This window comes from Balaenoptera physalus (assembly GCF_965194825.1).
Source record: "Balaenoptera physalus genome assembly, chromosome: 5".
Taxonomy (NCBI): domain Eukaryota; kingdom Metazoa; phylum Chordata; class Mammalia; order Artiodactyla; family Balaenopteridae; genus Balaenoptera; species Balaenoptera physalus.
This window is the reverse complement of record NC_138884.1, coordinates 105,892,136-105,919,692: the sequence shown is the minus strand read 5'-3', so window position 1 is coordinate 105,919,692 and position 27,557 is coordinate 105,892,136. Positions and strand designations below refer to the sequence as shown.

Here is a 27,557-nt window from a genome sequence, read left to right as displayed (position 1 = left end):
ATAAATGTCTCTTTCTTTTACAAAATTTAATATTTTTCTTTCTCTTTGGTGTTCTGGTTTTCTAAGGTACAGCTATGAATTAATTTGCTTCATTTATATTTTTTAAAACTCTAAGGATTCCATTAATACCTTATAGATTTCTCTGAAACTGAAAAATTCTCCATCATTTTACCGTGAGGAGGGACCTCTTCTCCGGTATCTCCAGTCTAATTTTCTGACACTCTTATTAAATATATTTTTAATCATTTTGATCTATCTTCCTTTTCTAATAATTTCTCTTTCATATCTGTGCCTCATTTTGCTCATTTACTTATCTCTATCTTCCACTTCATTACTTATCTCTTCGAATATTTTTGTCTACCATTTAATGAGTCCTTTTTGTCATTTCAATGACTGCATATTTGTTTCTTTAATCTCTATTTGGTTCCTCCTCAGGTTCACCTGTTCTTTTGCCATGATGCCCTGTTCTTTCCTACCGGTTTCTATCCCTTCCTTTATCTCTTTGAAGATTATAAATGTACTCATTTGAAAGCATTTCTTAGACTGTCTTATTATCTACAGTTTCTAGAGTATAAATTTTACCATCTCTTGCATTTTCTCACTCAGCAGTTGACTTGTAATTTCACTCATTTTAAGCAGGAGTTGGCTTCCATCAGAGGGTCCTAACCTTCCTTCCCCTAACACTATCTTCTCCCCATATGCACTTGGCCATGGGGATCACCCATTGCCTGAACCCCCACCCTCACTCCTAGAGGCACACCCACCCCCCGCCATCATGACTCTGAAACTGAACACTACATCGACTACATCCAGGGTTACCATGGCCTCTGGTCAACATCTCTGAAGCTCCAGCTGTCCTGGAGATGCTGCAGTTGAGCACAGTCTCCCGGTCAACTCTTGGCTCCATCTCTCTCCCTGCCACCAAAGAGCACTTGAACTTTTTCCTTGACCTCTTAGGTGCTGAGTTTCACCAACATGCCTGACTGGACTTTCTTTCTTGCCTAAAATTGCTCCTCGTAAGGCAGAAGAGCCTTAGCCAGGTGTGGCCCCTCCCACTCTGCCCATGCCTCTGCAGCAAGCCCCTCCACCCACTCCTGCATCAGGAACAGTGCTCATGGCTGCAGGCATCTGGCCACAGTCATCCACCTTAGCAAGGCTCTCCATCCTGTGCACTGGGTCCCAGAACACCCTCATTTTCCTCTTTTGGTGCCAACTCACTTGAAGGCAAAGGCTTAGTGTTGCAAACATAAAGCTAAGCATTTTATATGCCTCATCTCATTCAATGCTCGCAGTTCTAGAAGGAAGATATTATTATATCCATTTTACAGATAAGGTAACTAAGACTCAAGAGAGGTACAGTCACCCAGAGAGGTCACATAACCTGAAGACGTCAAAGTCAGGACTCCAACCCCTGACAGTGTCTTTGGGTCCACTGTTCTCTTGGTCCTCATGGCCTTTTCCTTCTGAACATGAGCCAGACAAATCTCCCTCTCTAAAAATTGGAATATGCATCTTTAGCTTTCTTTTAAGCTACTCCAGTGAACCCTTCAGGAATTGACATCTCAGATTTCTGAGTATCAGCCACTGGGGGTATGCAATCTTTATTAAATTAACAAATGGCCAACCAAATAAAAGCTATTTTAAAGTGGTTCGTAATGGGCCTTCTGCTTTCCCTAATGAAGTTTCGTGTGTCCCTTCCTGAAGAAAGCTTGTGTTAGGGTAAGAGGTGACCAGAGTCACTTGCATCTTTCCCAGGAAGAAACACTTAATACAATAAAATCTCAGACCTGTCAGAGAGTTTGTCTGAGGGCTGCTTCCTGGAAGAATTTTTTAAAGTTCTAGTTACATTAACATAAACATTAAACTAACCTCCACTCCATCGCTCAAGGCCACTTTCTATTGCAACTGAACAGGGAGCAGGAGATACGTTCCAACAGGAAGAAATCAGAATGAACTTCAGTGATGCTAAGTCTTCCATCTTTCTACTTTCCCCTGGGGGAGAAAATATGAAGCTGCCTTTTAATTCCACCATTGCCAGGTTTGAATAAGTACCTTGTCTTCTTAGCCTCATGCATGTTAACTAAGAATCCTGGAAGAGACATCTCAGATCCTCTATTCCTACCACCCTCCTGACATAAAATTAGACCCATTACATTGGGTAGTATTCATTGGAGGCTAGAACCATCTCACACATTTAAAAAAATGAAATCCCCATAATCACAAACACTTCTCACTCCTCCTCTTCATCCATTTTCCTAATTTCACTGTAGTTCTTACTCCTTAGACTTGAATAAAGGCACATATAATTTTTTCAACTTTACCTCCATCTTTGGACCTTTAATAGTTCAGGACTGGCCCATGTGAGGCAAGAAGTCACTTGTCAATTATGCCCCTCGCTGGAGGCACCTGCAGGTTTTTAACATGAGTTAGGCTGGCTCTCTCTTGACTTCAGTCCTTACCACTGCCACTCCATCTGCCTAAAGGAGGACATCCTACCTCCTCCCTCCCAATTTTAATTAGCCAATGCCTGCTCAGCCTACAAATTTCAACTCAGAGCTCACCTACTCCTGGGAACCTTCCCAGAGCTCACCTCCTGTTCCTGACTATGTAACTTGTGTCCACACAACACCAGTGCATCCCTCCCCAGTGGGACCATAGCAACACAGTAGGCACACAGCGCCTAGAATGGCTGCTCTGGGTTCAACAAATATAAATACCTCTCTGTCATAGTCTCCGGTTGGAAAAGTAACCTTGGGTAACTAAAACCTTGCTCTTCAGGAGAGTTATAAGTGGGGTTAATAAGACATAGGAAGCTTCTGCACAGCAAAGAAAACCATCAACAAAATGAAAAGGCAACCTACTGAATGGGAGAAAAGATTTGCAAATCACATATCTGATAAGGGATTAATATCCCAAATATATATTTTTTAAAAACTCACACAATTCAACAGCAAAGAAACCAAACGATTCTTTTTAAAAATGGGCAGAGGATCTGAATAGTTATTTGTTCAAAGAAGATATCCAAATTGCCAACAGGTACATGAAAAGGTGCTCAACATCACTTATCATCAGGGAAATGCAAGTCAAAACCACAATGAGATATCACCTCACACCTGCTAGAATGGGCATTAGCAAAAAGAAATATGAGTGTTGGTAAAGATATGGAGAAAAGGGAACCCTTCTGCCCTGTTGGTGGAAGTGTAAATTGGTGCATCCACTATGAAAAACAGTATGGAGGTTTCTCCAAAAATTAAAAATAGAACTACCATATGATTACAGCAATTCCACTTCTGGATATTTATCTGAAGGAAATGGAAACACTAACTGGAAAAGATATACGCACTCCCATGTTCATTGCAGAATTATATACAATAGCCAAGACATGGAAGCAACCTAAGTGTCCATCAGTGGATCAATGGATAAAGAAAATGTGGTAGATAGATAGCCAGATGGTAGAATATTATTCAACACACAAAAATAGGAAATCTTGCCATTTGCAACAACATGGGTAGACCCTGAAGGCATTATGCTAAGTGAGGTAAGTCAGACAGAGAAAGACAAATACCATATGATCCCACTTATATTTTTTAATTTAAAAAAATTAAAACCAGCAAACTCATAGATACGGAGAAGATATTGGTGGTTGCCAGAGGTTGCGGATAGGGGGTGGGCAAAATGGGTAAAGGGGGTTAAAGATACAAACTTCCAGTTATAAAATAACTAAGTCATGTATATATACATTACCAAATGTAAAATAGATAGCTAGTGGGAAGCAGCCGCATAGCACAGGGAGATCAGCTCGTGCTTTGTGACCGCCTAGAGGGGTGGGATAGGGAGGGTGGAGGGAGGGAGACGCAAGAGGGAAGAGATATGGGGATATGTGTATATGTATAACTGATTCACTTTGTTATAAAGCAGAAACTAACACACCATTGGAAAGCAATTATACTCCAATAAAGATGTTAAAAAATAAATTAAAAAAATAACTAAGTCATGGGGATGTAATATATAGCATGATGACTATAGTTAATACTACCGTATTGCACATTTGAAAGTTGAGAGTAAATCTTAAAAGTTTTCAGCACAAGAAAAATAATTGTAACTACATATGATGACAAATGTTAACTAGATTTATTGTGGTGATCATTTCTCAATATATACAAATATTGAATCATTATGTTGTACACCTGAAACTAATGTTAAATGTCAATTATATCTCAATTTTTTAAAAAGGCACAGGAAAGAGGTGAATCCTTTATCAGAGTCTAAAACTACAGTTATAGAGCATTTGCAAGGCTTGTGCTAATGCTTAATACATTATCTTATTAAATCTTCAAACAACACTGGGAGGTAGGTGTACTTATACCCTTTTTACATGAGGAAACAGGGTCAGCAAGGTTAAGAACGTGCCCCAAGCAGTGATGGAGCTGGGCTCAAGTCCAGGTCTAACTCCAAAACTCACAGACATTCCTTGCATCTGACTGCCTCTGGGTATCCATTAGTCCAAAAGGCTCCTACTTTCCAGTCCCCACAAAGATTCTTGCACAGACTCCCCTACACATTTGTAATGTGTTTGCTGTATTATTTAAGATATTCAACTCTGCTATGTAAAATCAGAAACACAAACAAGGGAAATAAACGAAACTAAGTATAGAAGCAAATATTGGGTTGGCCAAAAAGTTCGTTCGGGTTTTTCCGTAAGCTGTTGCGGGAAAACACCCAAACGAACTTTTTGGCCAAGCTAATAGTTTGTGAGACACAGGCAGAATTCATTAGATGTGTTAAGTATATATAAATAAGTTACATAGGGAGACATTAGCATAGATAAAGTAAGGAGAGCATGTGTGTGCTGAACATAGAAAGGGATCAAAGACCAAGAGGCATCAAATATTTGTGACTCACTAAATACACATGAGGCACCTGAGGTTTCAAATATTCATAATACATTCAATATACACGAGGCACTCAACATTTATGGTGTCTGAAATCAGCCACCCATTGGTAACTCCCATTCAGGTCCCAAGAATCCTCTGCCAAATGAAAGCCATAGCTGCTTATCAGGGTAATTGGTGAGCTGCAACTTTGAGCCAGGCGTAATTGCTCCTGCATCTCTCCGATAGAACAAATACACTGTGTTGGTCCCAGGCACCTTTCATTTGTCAAGCTTCCTCTTCAGCCTCAACTTTGCTCCTTGTAACCATTCCATCAGCAGGGAAGGCTGAGGAAGCAGGCAGAGATGGGACATGGGGGCTCTGCATAAACCAGGGTGTGGGCAATGTGGTCCTTCTCCCCTACTTGCTACCTGTCCTAAACGCATCAAATACCCACCCTGTTCCTCTTGCTTTGCACTGTGTGTTTTAAATTCCTACACTAAACCATGTGATTCACGCATCTTAACTTGGTCCTTGAGCCCTTCTATTATAAGAGCTTTGCGACAGCCTCCCTTAGATTTAGCACTGTAGCGAGATGATTTCCCATGGGACACTTCTGGGCAATTCTTTTGTCTCCTCAAAGGATGCCCTTGACACCGTGGTATCAGAAAGCAAGCAGTGGATTTGGAGTTAGGCTCCTGGATTTCAACGTTGCCTCAGCCAGTGTCCACCTCTTTAAGCTTTTGTTCTCTCCACATCTGTCAAATGAGAATGATAATCCTTCTCTTGCAGGGTTGCTGTTAAGATTAAATGATGGCATTTGTTAAAATGCTTTGCAAAACCATGTAACCTGTATGACTTTTTCTGTGGCACTCAGATAAAATATGTTTCTTATTTTATATCTCAGCATTGATGGGAATCCTAATCCCAGTCTTTGGGTGGCAGGCTTACCCTCACTTGGACAAATGAGGGTCCTAGGGCTTTAGCAGGAAACCCCGGGGAGGGGCCTCAGGTCCTCAGCTCCTCGTGGAGGCCCCCGAGATGCTCAATATTCGGGCCAGCGTGGTGTGACGGGAGGTGACAGCTCTACGGCCCACAGCACTTACTCTCTCGGCACTAGACTCAAGCCTGGGACCTTTGCCCTGACTGGGTCCAGGCTGCGGGCGGATGTCCTGTACCCTGGCATCCATGCAGTCCCTCTGCTGGAGGTCCTGCCAACTGCGTGCTGTTTGGGGGATGGAGCACATAATCCTCACCTCTCCATCACCCAGATCAACTCTCCTGGGGGTGGAGTTCTCGTCTCCACCCTGAACATCACCCTCTCCCCAACCAGCCCCAGCTTCACTACCTGGTGCTGGAGGACACGGTGTTGCTAATTGTCCCCTGGGACGGTAAGTCAACGAGGCACACAATCTTGGGTTAGCAGGGTCACAGGAAGCATAACGGTCAATAGCAGGGGAGGGTCCCTGCCCTGGCTCTGTCACTGTATGACCTTAGGCAAGATTATTATTTAACCTCTCTGTGACTTGATATCAGTAAAAAGGGTTTAATAATAAACTCACCACACAGAATTGTTCTGAGGATTAGACAGATTTCTAAATGCTTGGAATTGGAAGAGGGGGAATGAATAGGCAGAGAACAGAAGTTCTTAGGGCAGTAAAAAAAAAACAAAAAAAACACAAAAAACGGATACCATAATGATGGGTACATGTCATTATACATTTGCCCAAACCCATAGAATGTACAACACCAAGAATGAACCCCACTGTAAACTATGGACTTTGGATGATTATGATGTGTCATTGTAGGTTTATCAATTGTAACAAAAGTACCACTTTGGTGGGGGACGTTGATAATGGGGGAGCATTGGAGGGGAGGGGAGCAGGGAGTATATGTGAAATCTCTATACCTTCACTTCAGTTTTGCTGTGAACCTAAAACTGCTCTTATAAAATAAAGTCTTAATAATTTTTTTAATTAACAAACTCTTGGAAGAATGCCCAGCATAAAGTATGCATTCAGAGCTAGCCATTATTTTTTATTATTATTATTATTATTATTATTATTTACCTTTCTATAATGGAAGAAAACAAGACAGGTTATAAAACACAATTCATTTCTTTCTTTTTTAAGGTATAATTCACATACAACAAAATGCACAAACTTTAGCTGTACTAGGAGACCATCGGGATCAAAGCAGACATTTCAATCTCCCCAGAAAATTCCCCATGTCCTTTTCCCAGCCAACACTCCACCCACCCAGATAACACTATTCTGAATTTATCAGCGTAGATTAGTTTTGCCTTTTCTTGAATTTAATGCATCATTTCTAAACCAGGTTATCCTGTCATGCAATAAGAGGCTTCTCGGTGGCTAGATTTCCTGCAATCACATGTGTTTCCACTGGATATACTCAGAGAAGCAACATGGGAGAACGGGGTAGAGGGTTCTGAGCCTGACTTGAAGGGCTTCTGCCCTCCCCTCCACACCCCCTGCCCTTGGCTCTACCCAGCAGGGCAAGAACAGGGGCAGAAACCACAGCAGAGCTGAGCTGCTGTGGCTGAGCGAGAGACGGCTGCTTGAACCCCAGGTGTGAGCAATAATTGATTCAGAGAAGGATTTCAAGGGCGATGGAGATGCGGTATGTGGACGTGAATCCCGGTGCCCTGCATCGGGCCAGGCGGCCTCAGGCAGTGGACCCCATGCAAGTCTGTTAATAATTTTAACTCATTTCACGTGCATGGTTTGTCTCACCTCCCAAATAAAATTAATTATGGAGACTTTAAAGGATTTTCAGAGGGACTCTTATTACTAACTGCACATTCGGCCTGACCAATCAATAATCCTTTCATTTTTACATAGCAAGTGGGAGAGAAAAAGGGGTTTAAAAAAAGAAAAACTTCTTCCATTTCTCATTTCATCATCGCCAGCCTTGACATTTAATGAGTTCTCTGAAATATGTTCAAACTCTCAATCCCCACTGTGTGACCTTGAGCAAATTAGTTAACCTCTCTGAGCCTCACCTTTAGAATATCTTTGCTTTTCCCTCCACCTTCAATGCCCATCACCCTGGTTGTCCAGATGAGACACTCCTATTCATTCTACAAAACCCTACTGCATTCATAATGGGCAAGAGTTTGGCACGGTGATGAGAAGACCAAACTTTAAAGTCAGACCATCCTGGATTGATATGCTGCTCCAGCACTTACTAGCTAGGGTGACTGTGGGCAAAGGACTTAAGCCTCAGTCTCCTCATCTGTAAAATGGTATCAATATACATAACTCACAAATGGTTATGCAGAACAGGTGATAAAATGCATGTAAAGCCACTTACCACAAGGCTGGACACATAATGTGTGCTCAATACCTGTTGGCTATTATTGTCATGCACTTATTTTTTCCACAACTATCTATGGAAAGTCTACTACGTGACAATCACTGTGTTTAGACAGAAGTCTTCCATGAGCCACTGCCCCTATCTAAACAACATCTCTCAACTTCCCTGCTTTATGTTCCTTCCATTACCTTATGTGTCACATTATATATTATATTTTGTGGCTCAGTGGACTCTTTAGAGGGCAGGGACTGGTCTTATATGGCTTTGCACCCACAGAGCTTAGCACAGTCTGAAACGCTGGTGCCAGGAGTCACAGCACCCAGGAGGGCCCCTGGCAGCAGGTTATCCATGACTCCCTCGACTAGTGAAGGCTGAGGGCTGGAGAAGGCAGAAGCCAGATCTTAGAGGACCTTGCTCCATGTTAAGGAGTAATGAGGTTATTTTGTGGGGGAAGAGGTTCTTCTAGAATGTTTCAAGGAGAAGAGAGACACACTCAGACTTATATTCTAAAACAAATGCCTTGGGAAGCCAATAGAAGATGACCTGTAGGAGACTGTCGAGGCTGGAGGAAGCCTGTAAGAATTGGGAGGTGGCCCATGTCTGATTCTGTTCATCATTGCATCCCCCAATATCTCACACATGGGAGATGCCCAATAAATATTTACTGAATGAACTAAGAAGGCATACTAAGAACCTGGACATCACTTAGGAGATGGCAGTATGAGTGAGAAACTATAAGAACCTAGACTAGTGCTGTCCAAGAGAACTTTCTGTGATGATGGAAATGCCTTGCAATGTGATGGCCAGTAGACACATGCGGCTACTGAGCTCTTGAGATGTAACTATTTTCATTGAGGAACTGAATTTAATTTTAATTAATTTTAATTTAAATAACCACATGAGCCTATCATAGCCCAGACCCATACTAAGATTGGGACAGCATAAATGGAGAGGAAGTATCCTCCAGTGGATTTCTTGTTTTGAAATATCTAAATTTCCAAGCTTTATGTAAGTCATATTTCTTTTTATACATTTTTATTCATCACTACACCAATTAGGGTTTCTTAACATGCTGTAATTCCAAATAAAAATTGGATATTCCAGGCCCTGAATGATAATAACAGTTATCATTTCTTAAGTAATTGCTATATGACTAGAGTGGCAGTAGAGGGTGGTGTTTGAGAACACAGGCTCTGGAGCGAGATGGCCTGGGTTTGAAAGTTGGCTCTGATTATACAAACTCCCTGTTTCCTTCTCTGTAAAATGGTAGTGCCTACGTCATGACATTGTTATAAGGATTAAATTGTTTGATACCTATAAAAAGCCTAACACAAAACTGCTTAATTCACATGAGCTATTTTTGTGTTTTACATACATTATCTCATTAATCCCCTCAATAACTCTACAAAGGAGGTGTTATCATTCCCATTTTGCAGGTGAGGAAACATGGTCAATGAGGATAATTATAAATAATCCACTGTTATACTGATAATAAGCACTATGGCCAGGGATCAAGCCCAGGCTTATCTAAATCCAAAGCCCTGAACTAAAACAAATGGACAACAGATATGAAATTACAGTTTTCTTGGACATCAGGCAGCACAGAACAGTAATCCATGGAAAAGGATAAACAAACCCTATAAGTGCCCCGGCTTACCCCTTGGAGAGAATTTCCAGGCTGCAGTGTAGGAAGGGGAAAGATAGGAGAAGCCTGGCAGTATCTCTGATTTGAGTTGATAAATCTGGCAGTCCAGGGAGGCCAAGAAAGCTAGATCTTGCAGGACAGAGTACCAGAAAGTAGAGAACTTCACATACACAAAGAGAGAGAGAGGGAGAAGAGAGAGAGACAGAAAGACAGACAGAGGCAAAGAGAGATAGAGACAGAGAAAGAGAGCTCTGAAGATCTGTGCAAGCTCTTCATGAAATCTTCAACTGATTATTGATACTTTTGAGGAAACCTGAAACTGGGAGGATAAATGCTCTAAAGGAGCACAGGGATCATTACCAGGACTCAGAAAGAGCCAAGAATAGTTTGTTTCCACAGTCTTGCCCATCATGGGGCATCAGTTAGAGTGGTTAGAAAGATACTGCGTCAGTAGTAAGACCTAACGTCTCCTCTAGTCCTACCTAACAAGGTTTACATGTAATCTTTGAAAAGAGCAAACTGTTTCCACATAACTGCATCTCGTAACAAAGCTCAAGAACGTTTACAGGACTACAGATATTACTATTAGCATCTAAAAAGGTAAAATTAACAATGTCTGGCATCCAATCAAAAATTACCAGGCATGAATGGATCATAGATCTAAATGCAACCTAGATCACCTTGGGTACGATGATACCTTTTGAGATACATCAAAGACACAATCCATGAAAGAAATAATTGATAGCTAGACTTTATTAAAATTTAAAACTTCTGCTCTGTGAAAGACATTACCAAGAAAATTAGAAGAAAAGCCACAGAGTGGGAGAAAATATTTGCAAAAGACACATCTGATAAAGGACTGTTATCCAAAGTATACAAAGAACTCTTAACAATAAGAAAAACCCAACTATAAAATGGGTCAAAGATTTCAACAGACACCTCATCAAAGAAGATACACAGATGGCAAATAAGCATATGAGACGATGCTCCATATCATATGTCATCAAGGAAATGTAAATTACAGCAACAATGAGATATCACCACAAACCTATTAGGATGGCCAAAATCTGAAACACTGACAACACCAAATGATGGTGAGGATGTGGAGCAGCAGGAACTCTCACTCACTGCTGGTGAGAATGCCACGTGGTACAGCCACTTTGGAAGACAGTTTGGTAGTCTTTCACACAACTAAACATACTCTCATGGTATGATCAAGGAATCACCCTCCTTGGTATTTACCCAAAGGAGTTAAAAACTTATGTCTACACAAAACCCTGCACATGGATGTTTAGAGCAGCTTTAATCATAATCACCAAACCTTGGAAGCAACCAAGATGTCCTTCAATAGATGAATGAATAAATGAACTGTGGTACATCCAGACAATGCAATACTATTCAGCATTAAAAAGTAATGAGCTGCAAGAGACTTTTTCTTGCCTCTTTGTTTCACGGCGCGCAGGGAGAGGGGATTCAGAGCGCCGCCTAAACAAGCTCCACAGACTGGCGCGAGCCGCAGCGATCAGCGCGGGCCCCAGAGACGGGCGTGAGACGCTGGGGCTGCTGCTGCCGCCTCCAAAAAGCCTGTGTGTGAGCACAGGTCACTCTCCACACCGCCCCTCCCGGGAGCCGGTACAGCCCGCCACCGCCAGGCTCCCGTGATCCGGGGACAAGTTCCCCGGGAGAACACACGGCGCACCTCAGGCTGCTGCAACGTCACACCGGCCTCTGACGCCGCAGGCTCGCCCCGCCTCCTCTGTACCCCTCCCTCCCCGCGGCCTGGGTGAGCCAGAGCCCCCGAAGCAGCTGCTCCTTTAACCCCGTCCTGTCTGGGCGGGGAACAGACGCCCTCAGGTGACCTACACGCAGAGGCGGGTCCAAATCCAAAGCTGATCCCCAGGAGCTGTGTGAACAGAGAAGAGAAGGGGAAATCTCTCCCAGCAGCCTCAGAAGCAGCAGATTAAAACTCCACAAACAACTTGATGTGCCTGCATCTGTTGAATACCTGAATAGACAACGAATCATCCCAAATTCAGGAGGTGGACTTTGGGAGCAGGATATATTAATTTTTCCCCTTTTCCTTTTTTTTGTGAGTGTATATGTATATGCTTCTGGGTGAGATTTTGTCTGTATAGCTCTGTTTTATAATAGCTTTATTTTACTTCACTATATTATAGCTTCCTTCTTTCTTTCTTTCTATTTTTTCTCCCTTTTACTCTGAGCCATGTGGACGAAAGGCTCTTGGTGCTCCAGCCAGGCATCAGGGCCGTGCCTCTGAGGTGGGGGAGCCAACTTCAGGACACTGGTCCACAAGAGACCTCCCAGCTCCACGTAATACCAAACGGCAAAAATCTCTCAGAGATCTCCATCTCAACATCAAGACCCAGCTTCACTCAACGACCAGCAAGCTACAGTGCTGGACACCCTATGCCAAACAACTAGCAAGACAGGAACACAGCCCCATCCATTAGCAGAGAGGCTGCCTAAAATCATAATAAGGCCACAGACACCCCAAAATACACCACCAGACGTGGACGTGCCCACCAGAAAGACAAGATCCAGCCTCATCCACCAGAACTCAGGCACTAGTTCCCTCCACCAGGAAGCCTACACAACCCACTGAACCAACCTTAGCCACTGGGGACAGATACCAAAAACAACGGGAACTACGAACCTGCAGCCTGTGAAAAGGAGACCCCAAACACTGTAAGATAAGCAAAATTAGACGACAGAAAAACACACAGCAGATGAAGGAGCAGGGTCAAAACACTCCAGATTTAACAAATGAAGAGGAAATAGGTAGTCTACCTGAAAAAGAATTCAGAATAATGATAGTAAGGATGATCCAAAATCTTGGAAATAGAATAGACAAAATGCAAGAAACATTTAACAAGGACGTAGAAGAACTAAAGAGGAACCAAGCAACGATGAAAAACACAATAAATGAAATTAAAAATACTCTAGATGGGATCAATAGCAGAATAACTGAGGCAGAAGAAAGGATAAGTGACCTGGAAGATAAAATGGTGGAAATAACTACTGCAGAGCAGGATAAAGAAAAAAGAATGAAAAGAACTGAGGACAGTCTCAGAGACCTCTGGGACAACATTAAATGCACCAACATTCGAATTATAGGGGTCCCAGAAGAAGAAGAGAAAAAGAAAGGGACTGAGAAAATATGTGAAGAGATTATAGTTAAAAACTTCCCTAATGTGGGAAAGGAAATAGTTAATCAAGTCCTGGAAGCACAGAGAGTCCCATACAGGATAAACCCAAGGAGAAACACGCCAAGACACATATTAATCAAACTGTCAAAACTTAAATATAAGGAAAACATATTAAAGGCAGCAAGGGAAAAACAGCAAATAACACACAAGGGAATCCCCATAAGGTTAACATCTGATCTTTCAGCAGAAACTCTGCAAGCCAGAAGGGAGTGGCAGGATATACTTAAAGTGATGAAGGAGAAAAACCTACAACCAAGATTACTCTACCCAGCAAGGATCTCATTCAGATGTGATGGAGAAATTAAAACCTTTACAGACAAGCAAAAGCTGACAGAGTTCAGCACCACCAAACCAGCTTTACAACAAATGCTAAGGGAACTTCTCTAGGCAAGAAACACAAGAGAAGGAAAACACCTACAATAACAAACCCAAAACATTTAAGAAAATGGGAATAGGAACATACATATCGATAATTACCTTGAATGTAAATGGATTAAATGCTCCCACCAAAAGACACAGGCTGGCTGAATGGATACAAAAACAAGACCCATATATATGCTGTCTACAAGAGACCCACTTCAGACCTAGAGACACTTACAGACTGAAAGTGAGGGGATGGAAAAAGATATTCCATGCAAATGGAAATCAAAAGAAAGCTGGAGTAGCAATTCTCATATCAGACAAAATAGACTTTAAAATAAAGACTATTACAAGAGACAAAGAAGGACACTATATAATGATCAAGGGATCGATCCAAGAGGAAGGTATAACAATTGTAAATATTTATGCACCCAACATAGGAGCACCTCAATACATAAGGCAAATACTAACAGCCATAAAAGGGGAAATCGACAGCAACACAATCATAGTAGGGGACTTTAACACCCCACTTTCACCAATGGACAGATCATTCAAAATGAAAATAAATAAGGAAACACAAGCTTTAAATGATACATTAAACAAGATGGACTTAATTGATATTTATAGGACATTCCACCCAAAAACAACAGAATACACATTTTTCTCAAGTGCTCATGGAACATTCTCCAGGATAGATCATATCTTGGGTCACAAATCAAGCCTTGGTAAATTTAAGAAAATTGAAATCATATCAAGTATCTTTTCCGACCACAACGCTATGAGACTAGATATCAATTACAGGAAAAGATCTGTAAAAAATACAAACACATGGAGGCTACACAATACACTGCTTAATAACGAAGTGATCACTGAAGAAATCAAAGGGGAAATCAAAAAATACCTAGAAACAAATGACAATGGAGATACGACGACCCAAAACCTATGGGACGCAGCAAAAGCAGTGCTAAGAGGGAAGTTTATAGCAATACAAGCCTACCTCAAGAAACAGGAAACATCTCGAATAAACAACCTAACCTTGCACCTAAAGCAATTAGAGAAAGAAGAACAAAAAAACCCCAAAGCCAGCAGAAGGAAAGAAATTATAAAGATCAGGTCAGAAATAAATGAAAAAGAAATGAAGGAAACAATAGCAAAAATCAATGAAACTAAAAGCTGGTTCTTTGAGAAGATAAACAAAATTGATAAACCATTAGCCAGACTCATCAAGAGAAAAAGGGAGAAGACTCAAATCAACAGAATTAGAAATGAAAAAGGAGAAGTAACCACTAACACTGCAGAAATACAAACGATCATGAGAGATTACTACAAGCAACTCTATGCCAATAAAATGGACAACCTGGAAGAAATGGACAGATTCTTAGAAATGCACAAACTACCAAGACTGAACCAGGAAGAAATAGAAAATATGAACAGACCAATCACAAGCACTGATATTGAAACTGTGATTAAAAACCTTCCAACAAACAAGAGCCCAGGACCAGATGGCTTCACAGGTGAATTCTATCAAACATTTAGAGAAGAGCTAACACCTATCCTTCTCAAACTCTTCCAAAATATTGCAGAGGGAGGGACACTCCCAAACTCATTCTACGAGGCCACCATCACCCTGATACCAAAACCAGACAAAGATGTCACAAAGAAAGAAAACTACAGGCCAATATCACTGATGAACATAGATGCAAAAATCCTCAACAAAATACTAGCAAACAGAATCCAACAGCACATTAAAAGGATCATACACCATGATCAAGTGGGGTTTATCCCAGGAATGCAAGGATTCTTCAATATACGCAAATCATGTGATACACCATATTAACAAATTGAAGGAGAAAAACCATATGATCATCTCAATAGATGCAGAGAAAGCTTTCAACAAAACTCAACACCCATTTATGATAAAAGCGCTGCAGAAAGTAGGCATAGAGGGAACTTTCCTCAACATAATAAAGGCCATATATGACAAACCCACAGCCAACATTGTCCTCAATGGTGAAAAACTGAAACCATTTCCACTAAGATCAGGAACAAGACAAGGTTGCCCACTCTCACCACTATTATTCAACATAGTTTTGGAAGTGTTAGCCACAGCAATCAGAGAAGACAAAGAAATAAAAGGAATCCAAATCGGAAAAGAAGAAGTAAAGCTGTCACTATTTGCAGATGACATGATACTATACATAGAGAATCCTAAAGATGCTACCAGAAAACTCCTAGAGCTAATCAATGAATTTGGTAAAGTAGCAGGATACAAAATTAATGCACAGAAATCTCTTGCATTTCTATACACTAATGACGAAAAATCTGAAAGTGAAATTAAGAAAACACTCCCGTTTACCATTGCAACAAAAAGAATAAAATATCTAGGAATAAACCTACCTAAGGAGACAAAAGACCTGTATGCAGAAAATTATAAGACACTGATGAAAGAAATTAAAGATGATACAAATAGATGGAGAGATATACCATGTTCCTGGATTGGAAGAATCAACATTGTGAAAATGACTCTACTACCCAAAGCAATCTACAGATTCAATGCAATCCCTATCAAACTACCACTGGCATTTTTCACAGAACTAGAACAAAAAATTTCACAATTTGTATGGAAACACAAAAGACCCCGAATAGCCAAAGCAATCTTGAGAACGAAAAATGGAGCTGGGGGAATCAGGCTCCCTGACTTCAGACTATATTACAAAGCTACAGTAATCAAGAGAGTATAGTACTGGCACAAAAACAGAAATATAGATCAATGGAACAGGATAGAAAGCCCAGAGATAAACCCACACACATATGGTCACCTTATCTTTGATAAAGGAGGCAAGAATATACAGTGGAGAAAAGACAGCCTCTTCAATAAGTGGTGCTGGGAAAATTGGACAGATACATGTAAAAGTATGAAATTAGAACACTCCCTGACACCATGCACAAAAATAAACTCAAAATGGATTAAAGACCTAAGTGTAAGGCCAGACACTATCAAACTCTTAGAGGAAAACATAGGCAGAACACTCTATGACATACATCACAGCAAGATTCTTTTTGACCCAGCTCCCAGAGAAATGGAAATAAGAACACAAATAAACAAATGGGACCTAATGAAACTTAAAAGCTTTTGCACAGCAAAGGAAACCATAAACAAGACCAAAAGACAACCCTCAGAATGGGAGAAAATATTTGCAAATGAAACAACTGACAAAGGATTAATCTCCAAGATTTACAAGCAGCTCATGCAGCTCAACAACAAAAAAACGAACAACCCAATCCAAAAATGGGCAGAAGACCTAAATAGACATTTCTCCAAAGAAGATATACAGATTGCCAACAGACACATGAAAGAATGCTCAACATCATTAATCATTAGAGAAATGCAAATCAAAACTACAATGAGATATCATCTCACACCGATCAGAATGGCCATCATCAAAAAATCTAGAAACAATAAATGCTGGAGAGGGTGTGGAGGAAAGGGAACACTCTTGCACTGTTGGTGGGAATGTAAATTGATACAGCCACTATGGAGAACAGTATGGAGGTTCCTTAAAAAACTACAAATAGAACTACCATACGACCCAGCAATCCCACTACTGGGCATATACCCTGAGAAAACCATAATTCAAAAAGAGTCATGTACCAAAATGTTCATTGCAGCTCTATTTACAATAGCCAGGACATGGAAGCAACCTAAATGTCCATTGACAGATGAATGGATAAAGAAGATGTGGCACATATATACAATGGAATATTACTCAGCCATAAAAGGAAATGAAATGGAGGTATTTGTAATGAGGTGGATGGAGTTAGAGTCTGTCATACAGAGTGAAGTAAGTCAGAAAGAGAAAAACAAATACAGTATGCTAACACATATATACGGAATCTAAGGAAAAAAAAAAAAAAGCCATGAAGAACCTAGTGGCAAGACGGGAATAAAGACACAGACCTACTAGAGAATGGACTTGAGGATATGGGGAGGGGGTGGGCTGAGATGTGACAGGGTAAGAGAGGGTCATGGACATATATACATTACCAAATGTAAAATAGATAGCTAGTGGGAAGCAGCCACATAGCACAGGGAGATCAGCTCGGTGCTTTGTGACCACCTAGAGGGGTGGGATGGGGAGGGTGGGAGGGAGGGAGATGCAAGAGGGAAGAGATATGGGAATATATTGTATGTGTATAACTGATTCACTTTGTTATAAAGCAGAAGCTAACACACCATTGTAAGGCAATTATACTTCAATAAAGATGTTAAAAAAAAAAAAAGTAATGAGCTATCAAGCCATTAAGGAATCTTAAATGCATATTATTAAGTGAAAAAAGCCAATCTAAGAGGGCTACACACTGTATGATTCCAACTATGTCACATTCTGGATAAGGCAAAACTATGGATAAGGCAAAACACTCTGGATAAGGCAAAACAGTAAAAAGATCAGTGGTTGCTGGGGGTGGGAGGTAGGGAAGGGAAAGAGATGAATAGGCAGAGCATGCAGGATTTTCAGAGCAGTGAAAATACTGTGTGATATTATAATGGTAGATACAAGTCATTATATATTTGTCCAAAGCTATAGAATGAACACCAAGAGTGAACCCTTAGGTAAACTATGGACTTTGGGTGATGATAATTGTCAATGTAGGTTTATCCTTGGTGAAAAACTGCACCATTCTATTGAGTGATGTTGATTATGTGGAGGCTATGCACTTGTGGGGGGCAGGGTTATATGAGAAATCTCTGTACCTTTCTCCCAATTTTATTGTAAACCTAAGCTGCTCTAAAAAAATAAATAAATATTTATTTAAAAAAATTACTATGCATGCAAAGAAGCAGAAATGTATAACCCATAATGAGGAAGAAAATTAATCGACAGAGACAGACCCAGAAATGACACAGATGGTAGACTTAATAGATGAGGACTGTAAAATCTTAAAAGCAGCCAAAGGGAAAAAGAGACATATTATATACAAAAGAACAAAGACAATAACTAGAGCATACTTCTCATTGGAAACAATGCAAGTGAGACATTGGGGCAACATCTCTAAAGTATTAAAAGAAAAAAGTATCGATCTAGAATTCTATACTTAGCAAAAATATTGTTCAAAATTTAAAGTGAAATAAAGTCTTTCGAGCGCAGCCTCATTGCCTCCAAGTTAGTAAATGTCCAATAGCTTTTGTTTTGTTTTTATTAAATTTTTATTGGAGTATAGTTGATTTACAATGTTGTGTTAGTTTCAGATGTACAGCAAGGTGAATCATTTATACATATACATATATCCACTCTTTTTTTTTTGGATTCTTTTCCCATATAGGCCATTACAGAGCACTGAGTAGAGTTCCCTGTGCTATACAGTAGGTCCTTATTAGTTATTTATTTTATATATAGTAGCGTGTATATGTCAATCCCAATCTCCCAATTTATCCCTTCCCCACCTTATCCCGTGGTAACCATAAATTTGTTTTCTACATCCGTGACTCTACTTCTGTTTTGTAAATAAGTTCATTTGTACTCATTTTTTTAAGATTCCACATATAAGTGATATCTTATGATATTTGTCTTTCTGTGTCTGACTTACTTCACTCAGTATGACAATCTCTAGGTCCATCCATGTTGCTGCAAATGGCATTATTTCATTCTTTTTTATGGCTGAGTAATATTCCATTGTATATATGTACCACATCTTCTTTATCCATTCCTCTGTTGATGGACATTTAGGTTGCTTCCATGTCCTGGCTATTGTAAACAGTGCTGCAGTGGACATTGGGGTGCATGTATCTTTTCCAATTATGGTTTTCTCTGAGTATATGCCCAGGAGTGCGATTGCTAGGTCATATGATAGTTTTATTTTTAGTTTTTTAAGGAACCTCCATACTGTTCTCCATAGTGGCTGTACCAATTTACATTCCCACCAACAGTGCAAGAGGGTCCCCTTTTCTCCACACCCTCTCCAGTATTTATTGTTTGTAGATTTTTTGATGATGGCCATTCTGACCGATGTCCGGTGATACCTCATTGCAGTTTTGATTTGCGTTTCTCTAATAATTAGTGATATTGAGTATCTTTTCATGTGCTTTTTGCCCATCTGTATGTCTTCTTTGGAGAAATGTCTATTTAGATTTTCCATCCATTTTTTGATTGGGTTATTTGTTTTTTGATGTTGAGCTGCATAAGCTGTTTGTATATCTTGGAGATTAATCCCTTGTCATTGCTTCATTTGCAAATATTTTCTCCCATTCTGAGGGTTGTCTTTTTGTTTTATTTATGGTTTCCTTTGTCCAATAGTTTTTCTGAACCACTTGGATGTGCATATTATAATATTCTTAGACCCTAGGTTAGAAACCATTGGCCTCCTCATGTTTGAGATCTCAGAAAAGTGGGAGGCAAATTCATCACATGGATCCCACTGTAGACAATCACAGCATGATCTGAAGGCCTGATATCTCTGGATTGAACTCCACACAGACCCTTCCTTGGTAACAGGACACGTGGGAAAGTAGTAAACTGTTAAACAGAAAATTCCTGACTGGCAAAATGTTAATATGCTGCATGTACAGGTTATACATACTAGAGGATCTGTTTTGAATACAAATCCACTACATAATGATTAAATTAAAATAATAATTAATAGCTATAATTTATTAAGCTTGTACTATCATATTCATGAATCTAACATGGGATTATTGTAAAACCTACCATGTTATGTACCTTTTAACATATACAACACTAAAAAAGAAAAAGCACTGCCAATTAAATAGCAGTACGCTTCCTTATTACTTATAATTTTATTTGAAAGTTCTTTTTAGACTCATCTCAACATGGATGCAACTTGCATCATTCCTATACAAACACAAAATGGAATATATAGACAAGATAAATTGCCTGAAGTATCACTTAATGTGTTTACATTAAGTATTCAACTCTTCTAATCCTTTTTTGACTCAGAGTAGATATGTCCATTTTTCCTTCCCATACAGGATCATCCTCTGTGCCATCAAATACATTAATGATACAGCATTTCTTGAAAGAGTGGTGTACTGTTGTCTGTGGGGATATTCTTCCAAGCCACTGATACCCATTCTGTAATTTTGATGCTGAAGCATCTTTTACCAAAAGGCGTCAATGGAAGGTTTTCAAATGGCAACCAGGACTTATATTCACTCTTTGAATGCTCCTGGAATAACAACCAAGTTCATAGCTTTATGGGCAACAACAACTCAGCAGCCATCTGGCTGAGATCTACTGTAATATTCCATTGATTGTGGGACATACCCCAAATTTGGAGAAGTTAAAATGTGAAAGAGTGTTCTGAGAGCCAATGAAATACAGTGTGTTCCAGGCACTTTCATTCATCACTCAATTGATATTTATTACACTCCTGTGATATAACAGACACTAAGTGAGGCACTGAATTACAGCAAAAAATAAATGATAGAATGTCCCTGGAGTCAAGAAACGCCAGTCTCTTTTAACTCCCAAAACAACCCAGCAAAGTTGACATAGATATACTCATTTTACTAGTAAGGAAACCAGTGGTGGAGCTTGGATAGCAAACTAGGTCTTTCTTACTCCTAAATCTACATGCATTCCATTAAAAAAAATTAAAATAACACAATCCAGGATTGACTGACCTACACAGACAGCCATTTCTGCATAAAGGTATTCACCAATTCTTTGAAAAAGGAACAGAAAATAAGTATTTCTCAAAAGTCCACTGCATCATAGTTGTTATATAAAATTATCCTTACACTGGCTGTATTCAGTTCTTGTTCCAGACCATGGGGATGGAAATTCTCAACAAACCGTTTTAAAGTCATCAGAGAACATCTTGGATATTATTGCAGATAGAAAATATAACCTGCATAGCTATGGTATAGAGTAGCCATTAAGAGCACAGACTCTAAAACTAGGATTCCTAGGTCAAAATCTTGGCTGTACTACTTACCAGATATGTGACCCTGGGCAGGTTATCTTCATACTTCAGTTTCCTCTTCTGAAAAGCGGAGGTATTGACAATCATATTTCCCTCATAAGCTGTATTAAAGGTTAAATGAGTTAATATGTATAAAGCACTCAGAACAATACATTACATGTAGTCAGCATAACATAAGCATTAGCCAAAATACTATTATACCCAGATTGGTATATGTCTATACCTAGATTGGTGTATTATACCCAGATTGGCATAATGTTATACCTAAATTGCTGTCTCACCAAGATCCTCGTGCTCAGAAAGAGCACTGATTGAATAAATCAGTAAGTGAATGAACAGAAGTTGCTTTCACAAGGGGAGTTTCTGGGTAAGGGGCAATGCATTACCCTTGCACTGGCAGAGATATACTATGTCCGCCCCCAGGCGTGCACATCAGCAGGTAAGTTCTTGAACCATGAGATCTGAAGGGATCTCAGAAATCATTCTGTCACTCACATAAAATCCAGTTCAGATTTTTAAATATCTTGCTTATAGAAGCTCAACTCTGAGTTCATTTAACCGTGAATGAATATTTTAAACATTATTTTCTAGAGTGCCTCAGATTTCTTTTAAGTGGCATCAGAGGAATAACTTTCAATTAATACTGAATATGTAGAATGGAACTGCTTAAGATCAATACCCACTTTTTTCCTTATTTTTTTTTTAACATCTTTACTGGAGTATAATTGCTTTACAATGGTGTGTTAGTTTCTGCTTTATAACAAAGTGAATCAGTTATACATATACATATGTTCCCACATCTCTTCCCTCTTGCATCTCCCTCCCTCCCACCCTCCCTATCCCACCCCTCCAGGTGGTCACAAAGCACCGAGCTGATCTCCCTGTGCTATGCGGTTGCTTCCCACTAGCTATCTATTTTACGCTTGGTAGTGTATATATGTCCATGCCACTCTCTCACTTTGTCACAGCTTAATGGAGTGACTGCTTTGCTTTGACAGCTACAACTTACTATGCAAGTGGGGAATCCCTACAGGGTGAGAATGGGAGAAGCGGGTGACATACTACTTATACAATACAGTAAGTACTTTAGAGTCTTCTCATTTTCCTGAGGCTTTGTTTGAAAGCTTCTGCCGCTGCTCCATTTTTACTCACGTTGCTAAGAACAGTGATTTAAGCGTTATGAATTTGTTTTGCAATGAACTGAGACATGATTGTTGCAGTTTTTAGAAATGTTTAAAGAAGAAACCTCTTGGCTGCAGTCAGGGCACTAAAGGAAGCTGTGCTCTTTGGAGCTGCCCTAAGGAGATGGCAAACAAAGGGCCAAGCGGAATGTATGTTATAACCTGAAAGAGTAGAGGAGAATGGAAAATGAAACTTGCTGCTGGAGCATCAAAGGTGTAGTCAGAAAACCTGAGTCCTAATCTGGAACGTGGGTATTCACAGTTGGTTTTGCCTACCCAGCAGCCATCCTTAATTTCCCTTAGAGTCCCTCATCTCTTGTTCTCAGCTTGTGGATTTCCAGTGGGACTGATCATGCCCATCCCTAGAATGACCACATAATTTATCCTTCAAACTGGGGCATATTTTGTTTGTTTGTTTTTTATAGTGGTATTTTTAAAAATATCTTTATTGGAGTATAATTGCTTTACAATGGTGTGTTACTGCTTTATAACAAAGTGAATCAGCTATAAATATACATGTATCCCCATATACCCTCCCTCTTGCGTCTCCCTCCCACCCTCCCTAACCCACCCCTCTAGGTGGTCACAAAGCACCGAGCTGATCTCCCTGTGCTATGCCGTTGCTTCCCACTAGCTATCTATTTTACATTTGGTAGTATTTATAACTCCATGCCGCTCTCTCACTTCGTCCCAACTTACCCTTCCCCCTCCCCGTGTCCTCAAGTCCATTCTCTACATCTGTGTCTTTATTCCTGTCCGGCCCCTAGGTTCTTCAGAACCCTTTTTTTTTTTTTTTTAAGATTCCATATATATGTGTTAGTGTATGGTATTTGTTTTTCTCTTTCTGACTTACTTCACCCTGTACGACAGACTCTAGGTCCATCCACCTCACTACAAATAACTCAATTTCATTTCTTTTTATGGCTGAGTAATATTCCATTGTATATATGTGCCACATCTTCTTTATCCATTCATCTGTCGATGGACACTTAGGTTGTTTCCATGTCCTGGCTATTATAAATAGAGCTGCACTGAACATTGTGGTACATGACTCTTTTTGAATTATGGTTTTCTCAGGGTATATGCCCAGTAGTGGGATTGCTGGGTCGTATGGTAGTTCTATTTTCATTTTTTTAAGGAACCTCCATACTGTTCTCCATAGTGGCTGTATCAATTTACATTCCCACCAACAGTGCAAGAGGGTTCCCTTTTCTCCACACCCTCTCCAGCATTTAATGTTTGTAGATTTTTTGATGATGGCCATTCTGACTGCTGTGAGGTGATACCTCATTGTAGTTTTGATTTGCATTTCTATAATGATTAGTGATGTTGAGCATCCTTTCATGTGTTTGTTGGCAATCTGTATATCTTCTTTGGAGAAATGTCTATTTAGGTCTTCTGCCCATTTTTGGATTGGGTTGTTTGTTTTTTTTGATATTGAGTTACATGAACTGCTTGTAAATTTTGGAGGTTAATCCTTTGTCAGTTGCTTCATTTACAAATATTTTCTCCCATTCTGAGGGTTGTCTTTTCGTCTTGTTTATGGTTTTCTTAGCTGTGCAAAAGCTTTTAAGTTTCATTAGGTCCCATTTGCTTATTTTCGTTTTTATTTCCATTTCTCTGGGAGGTGGGTCAAAAAGGATCTTGACAAAAAGGATTTGTGTCATAGAGTATTCTGCCTGTGTTTTAGAGTTTGATAGTGTCTGGCCTTACATTTAGGTCTTTAATCCATTTTGAGTTTCTTTTTGTGCAAGGTGTTAGGGAGTGTTCTAATTTCATTCTTTTACATGTAGCTGTCCAGTTTTCCCAGCACCACTTATTGAAGAGGCTGTCTTTTCTCCATTGTACATTCTTGCCTCCTTTATCAAAAATAAGGTGACCATATGTGCATGGGTTTATCTCTGGGCTTTCTATACTGTTCCATTGATCTCTATTTCTGTTTTTGTGCCAGTACCATACTGTCTTGATTACTGTAGCTTTGTAGTATAGTCTGAAGTCAGGGAGCCTGATTCCTCCAGCTCCATTTTCCTTTCTCAAGATTTCTTTGGCTATTCAGGGTCTTTTGTGTTTCCATACAAATTGTGAAATTTTTTGTTCTAGTTCTGTGAAAAATGCCATTGGTAGTTTGATAGGGATTGTACTTAATCTGTAGATTGCTTTGGGTAGTATAGTCATTTTCACAATGTTGATTCTTCCAATCCAAGAACATGGTAAATCTCTCCATCTGTTTGTATCATCTTTAATTTCTTTCATCAGTGTCTTATAGTTTTCTGCATATAGATCTTTGTCTCCTTAGGTAAGTTTATTCCTAGGTATTTTATTCTTTTTGTTGCAATGGTAAATGGGAGTGTGTCCTCAATTTCTCTTTCAGATTTTTCATCATTAGTGTACAGGAATGCAAGAGATTTCTGTGCATTAATTTTGTATCATGCTACTTTACCAAATTCGTTGATTAGCTCTAGTAGTTTTCTGGTAGCATAACCTTTAGGATTCTCTATGTATAGATTCATGTCATCTGCAAACAGTGACAGCTTTACTTCTTCTTTTCCGATTTGGATTCCTTTTATTTCTTTTTCTTCTCTTATTGCTGTAGCTAAAACTTCCAAAACTATGTTGAATAATAGTGGTGAGAGTGGACAACCTTGTCTTGTTCCTGATCTTAGAGGAAATGGTTTCAGTTTTTCACCACTGAGAACGATGTTGGCTGTGGCTTTGTCATACATGGCCTTTATTATGTTGAGGTAAGTAAGTTCCCTCTATGCCTACTTTCTGGAGGGTTTTTATCATAAATGGGTGTTGAATTTTGTTGAAAGCTTTTTCTGCATCTATTGAGATGATCACACGGGTTTTATCCTTCAATTTGTTAATATGGTTTATCACATAGATTGATTTGCATATATTGAAGGATCCTTGCATTCCTGGGATAAACCCCACTTGATCATGGTGTATGATCCTTTTAATGTGCTGTTGGATTCTGTTTGCTACTATTTTGTTGAGGATTTTTGCGTCTCTGTTCATCAGTGCTATTGGCCTGTAGTTTTCTTTCTTTGTGACATCTTTTTCTGGTTTTGGTATCAGGGTGACGGTGGCCTCGTAGAATGAGTTTGGGAGTGTTCCTCCCTCTGCTATATTTTGGAAGAGTTTGAGAAGGATAGGTGTTAGCTCTTCTCTAAATGTTTGATAGAATTCGCCCGTGAAGCCATCTGGTCCTGGACTTTTGTTTGTTGGAAGATTTTTAATCACAGTCTCAATTTCAGTGCTTGTGATTGGTCTGTTTATATCTTCTATTTCTTCCTGGTTCAGTCTCGGAAGGTTGTGCTTTTCTAAGAATTTGTCCATTTCTTCCAGGTTGTCCATTTTATTGGCATATAGTTGCTTGTAGTAATCTCTCATGATCCTTCGTATTTCTGCAGTGTCACAAACTGGGGCATTTTTGAGACTAAATTTTTTAAGATGACAACTATATAATTTTTGAAATATTTATTTACTGACCAACAAATTGGTTTTCTTCAATTGGTGGACCTATAAAATTGTCCTATTCAAAAACTGTTTTCAAAATAAATACTTTATTTTTTAATTTTTATTGACGTATAGTTGATTTACAATGTTGTGTTAGTTTCTGATGTACAACAAAGTGAATCAGTTTATACACACACATATATCCACTCTTTTTTAGATTCTTTTCCCATATAGGTCATTATAGAGTATTGAGTAGAGTTCCCTGTGCTACACAGTAGGCCCTTATTAGTTATCTATTTTATATATAGTGGTGTGTACATGTCAATCCCAATCTCCCAGTTTATCCCTCCCCCTAGAGTCACAGATATAGAAATATTTTCTAAAAAGAAAATTTGTGACCATTAGAGTAAAATGGGAGAAATGTTCTTTATGTTGATTTTCTGAACATTCAAAATAACAGGTAGAATAATTATTCTTTACACATTGAATACTTCAGTTTCTTAACCATATCTGTCTCTAGTAAAATGTCACAGTTATTTTCTAAATCATTAACGGTTTTATCATTTTTACTGTTTTCATAAAATTGCCTGCCCTATTTTTCCAAATTGCCTTATATGGTTAATCAATTTGAAATTGTTGAACACTTCAGTTGACACTTGTCTGTAGATTCTGATTATTAGTGGGCAGCTAAGAAAAAAGGCATGTCCTGATATTCTGAGGGTTTTTTAAATCTGACATTAGCTTAATTATAAAAAATTGTGTTGTTCAGTTACTCAAACAGTGTATGTACAAAAAATTGTATAAAATTTCACAAGTAAAGCTGTATTTTCATTAGTAGAATATCATAGCTTATTTGGATGCAATTTTGAATCATGTATACAATCAAACAATTCTGAGTAAAAAATCTGCTCCATGGTGTCATAATTTAGTAAAAATATTGTTTTACCTTGGCATTGTGTGGCACCAAAAATTGTATTTGTGTTACTATGTTACAACATATAATTTTATTTTTAATGTTGAACTTTTGAACTTAATTTACAACAAGAGTCACCATAATATCATATGATTCACCTTCATTAAAATAAATTTCCAAATTTATTTAGTTTCCAATAATTTGGGTGAAAAATTCAAACCATTATAGAAATTAACTAATTTTCTATTTGAACCATCTCAGGACATGGATATGAAGTTAGCACCATTTAACTCTTTGCAAAGTTCTTTTATTGGAGTCAACCCATTAACAGCTGTCATATTATTTTTTCTATTGCATGGGAAAACCTGGAAAAAAAGATGAGCAAAGTTCGTTTAGAAGAGAAGTCACTTGCTCTAAATGAAGAGTCATGCTTCACAGAGTATATGCAAAAGCACCTATGGCCACAGTACACATCAATTCATCATTATTAGCCACAGTATTATTAAAACAACTACTAACATTTGAAGTAGATTCTGATACTCCAGTAGATTTGTACCTCTGGTCATCATGTAGTCAGGGAAATATTATGGCCCCCATTGTAAATGATAAATGTCAACAAATATC

At 39.2% G+C, this 27,557-nt stretch overlaps 1 protein-coding gene across 2 annotated transcripts in view; it reads right to left on the bottom strand.

Annotated features, from left to right (window-relative positions):
• LOC309661217 (uncharacterized protein) overlaps positions 1 to 27,557 on the bottom strand; it is a 174,956-nt gene that overhangs the window by 115,330 nt on the left and 32,069 nt on the right. Inside the window, exon 4 of one of the 2 annotated variants that reach the window (XM_082462675.1) lies at positions 21,393 to 21,481. In XM_082462675.1, the coding sequence (XP_082318801.1) occupies positions 21,393 to 21,481 (89 nt within the window). Of the gene's footprint in view, positions 1 to 21,392; positions 21,482 to 25,609; positions 27,299 to 27,557 lie in introns of those variants that run through there. The other variant, XM_082462676.1, reaches the window with a different exon arrangement.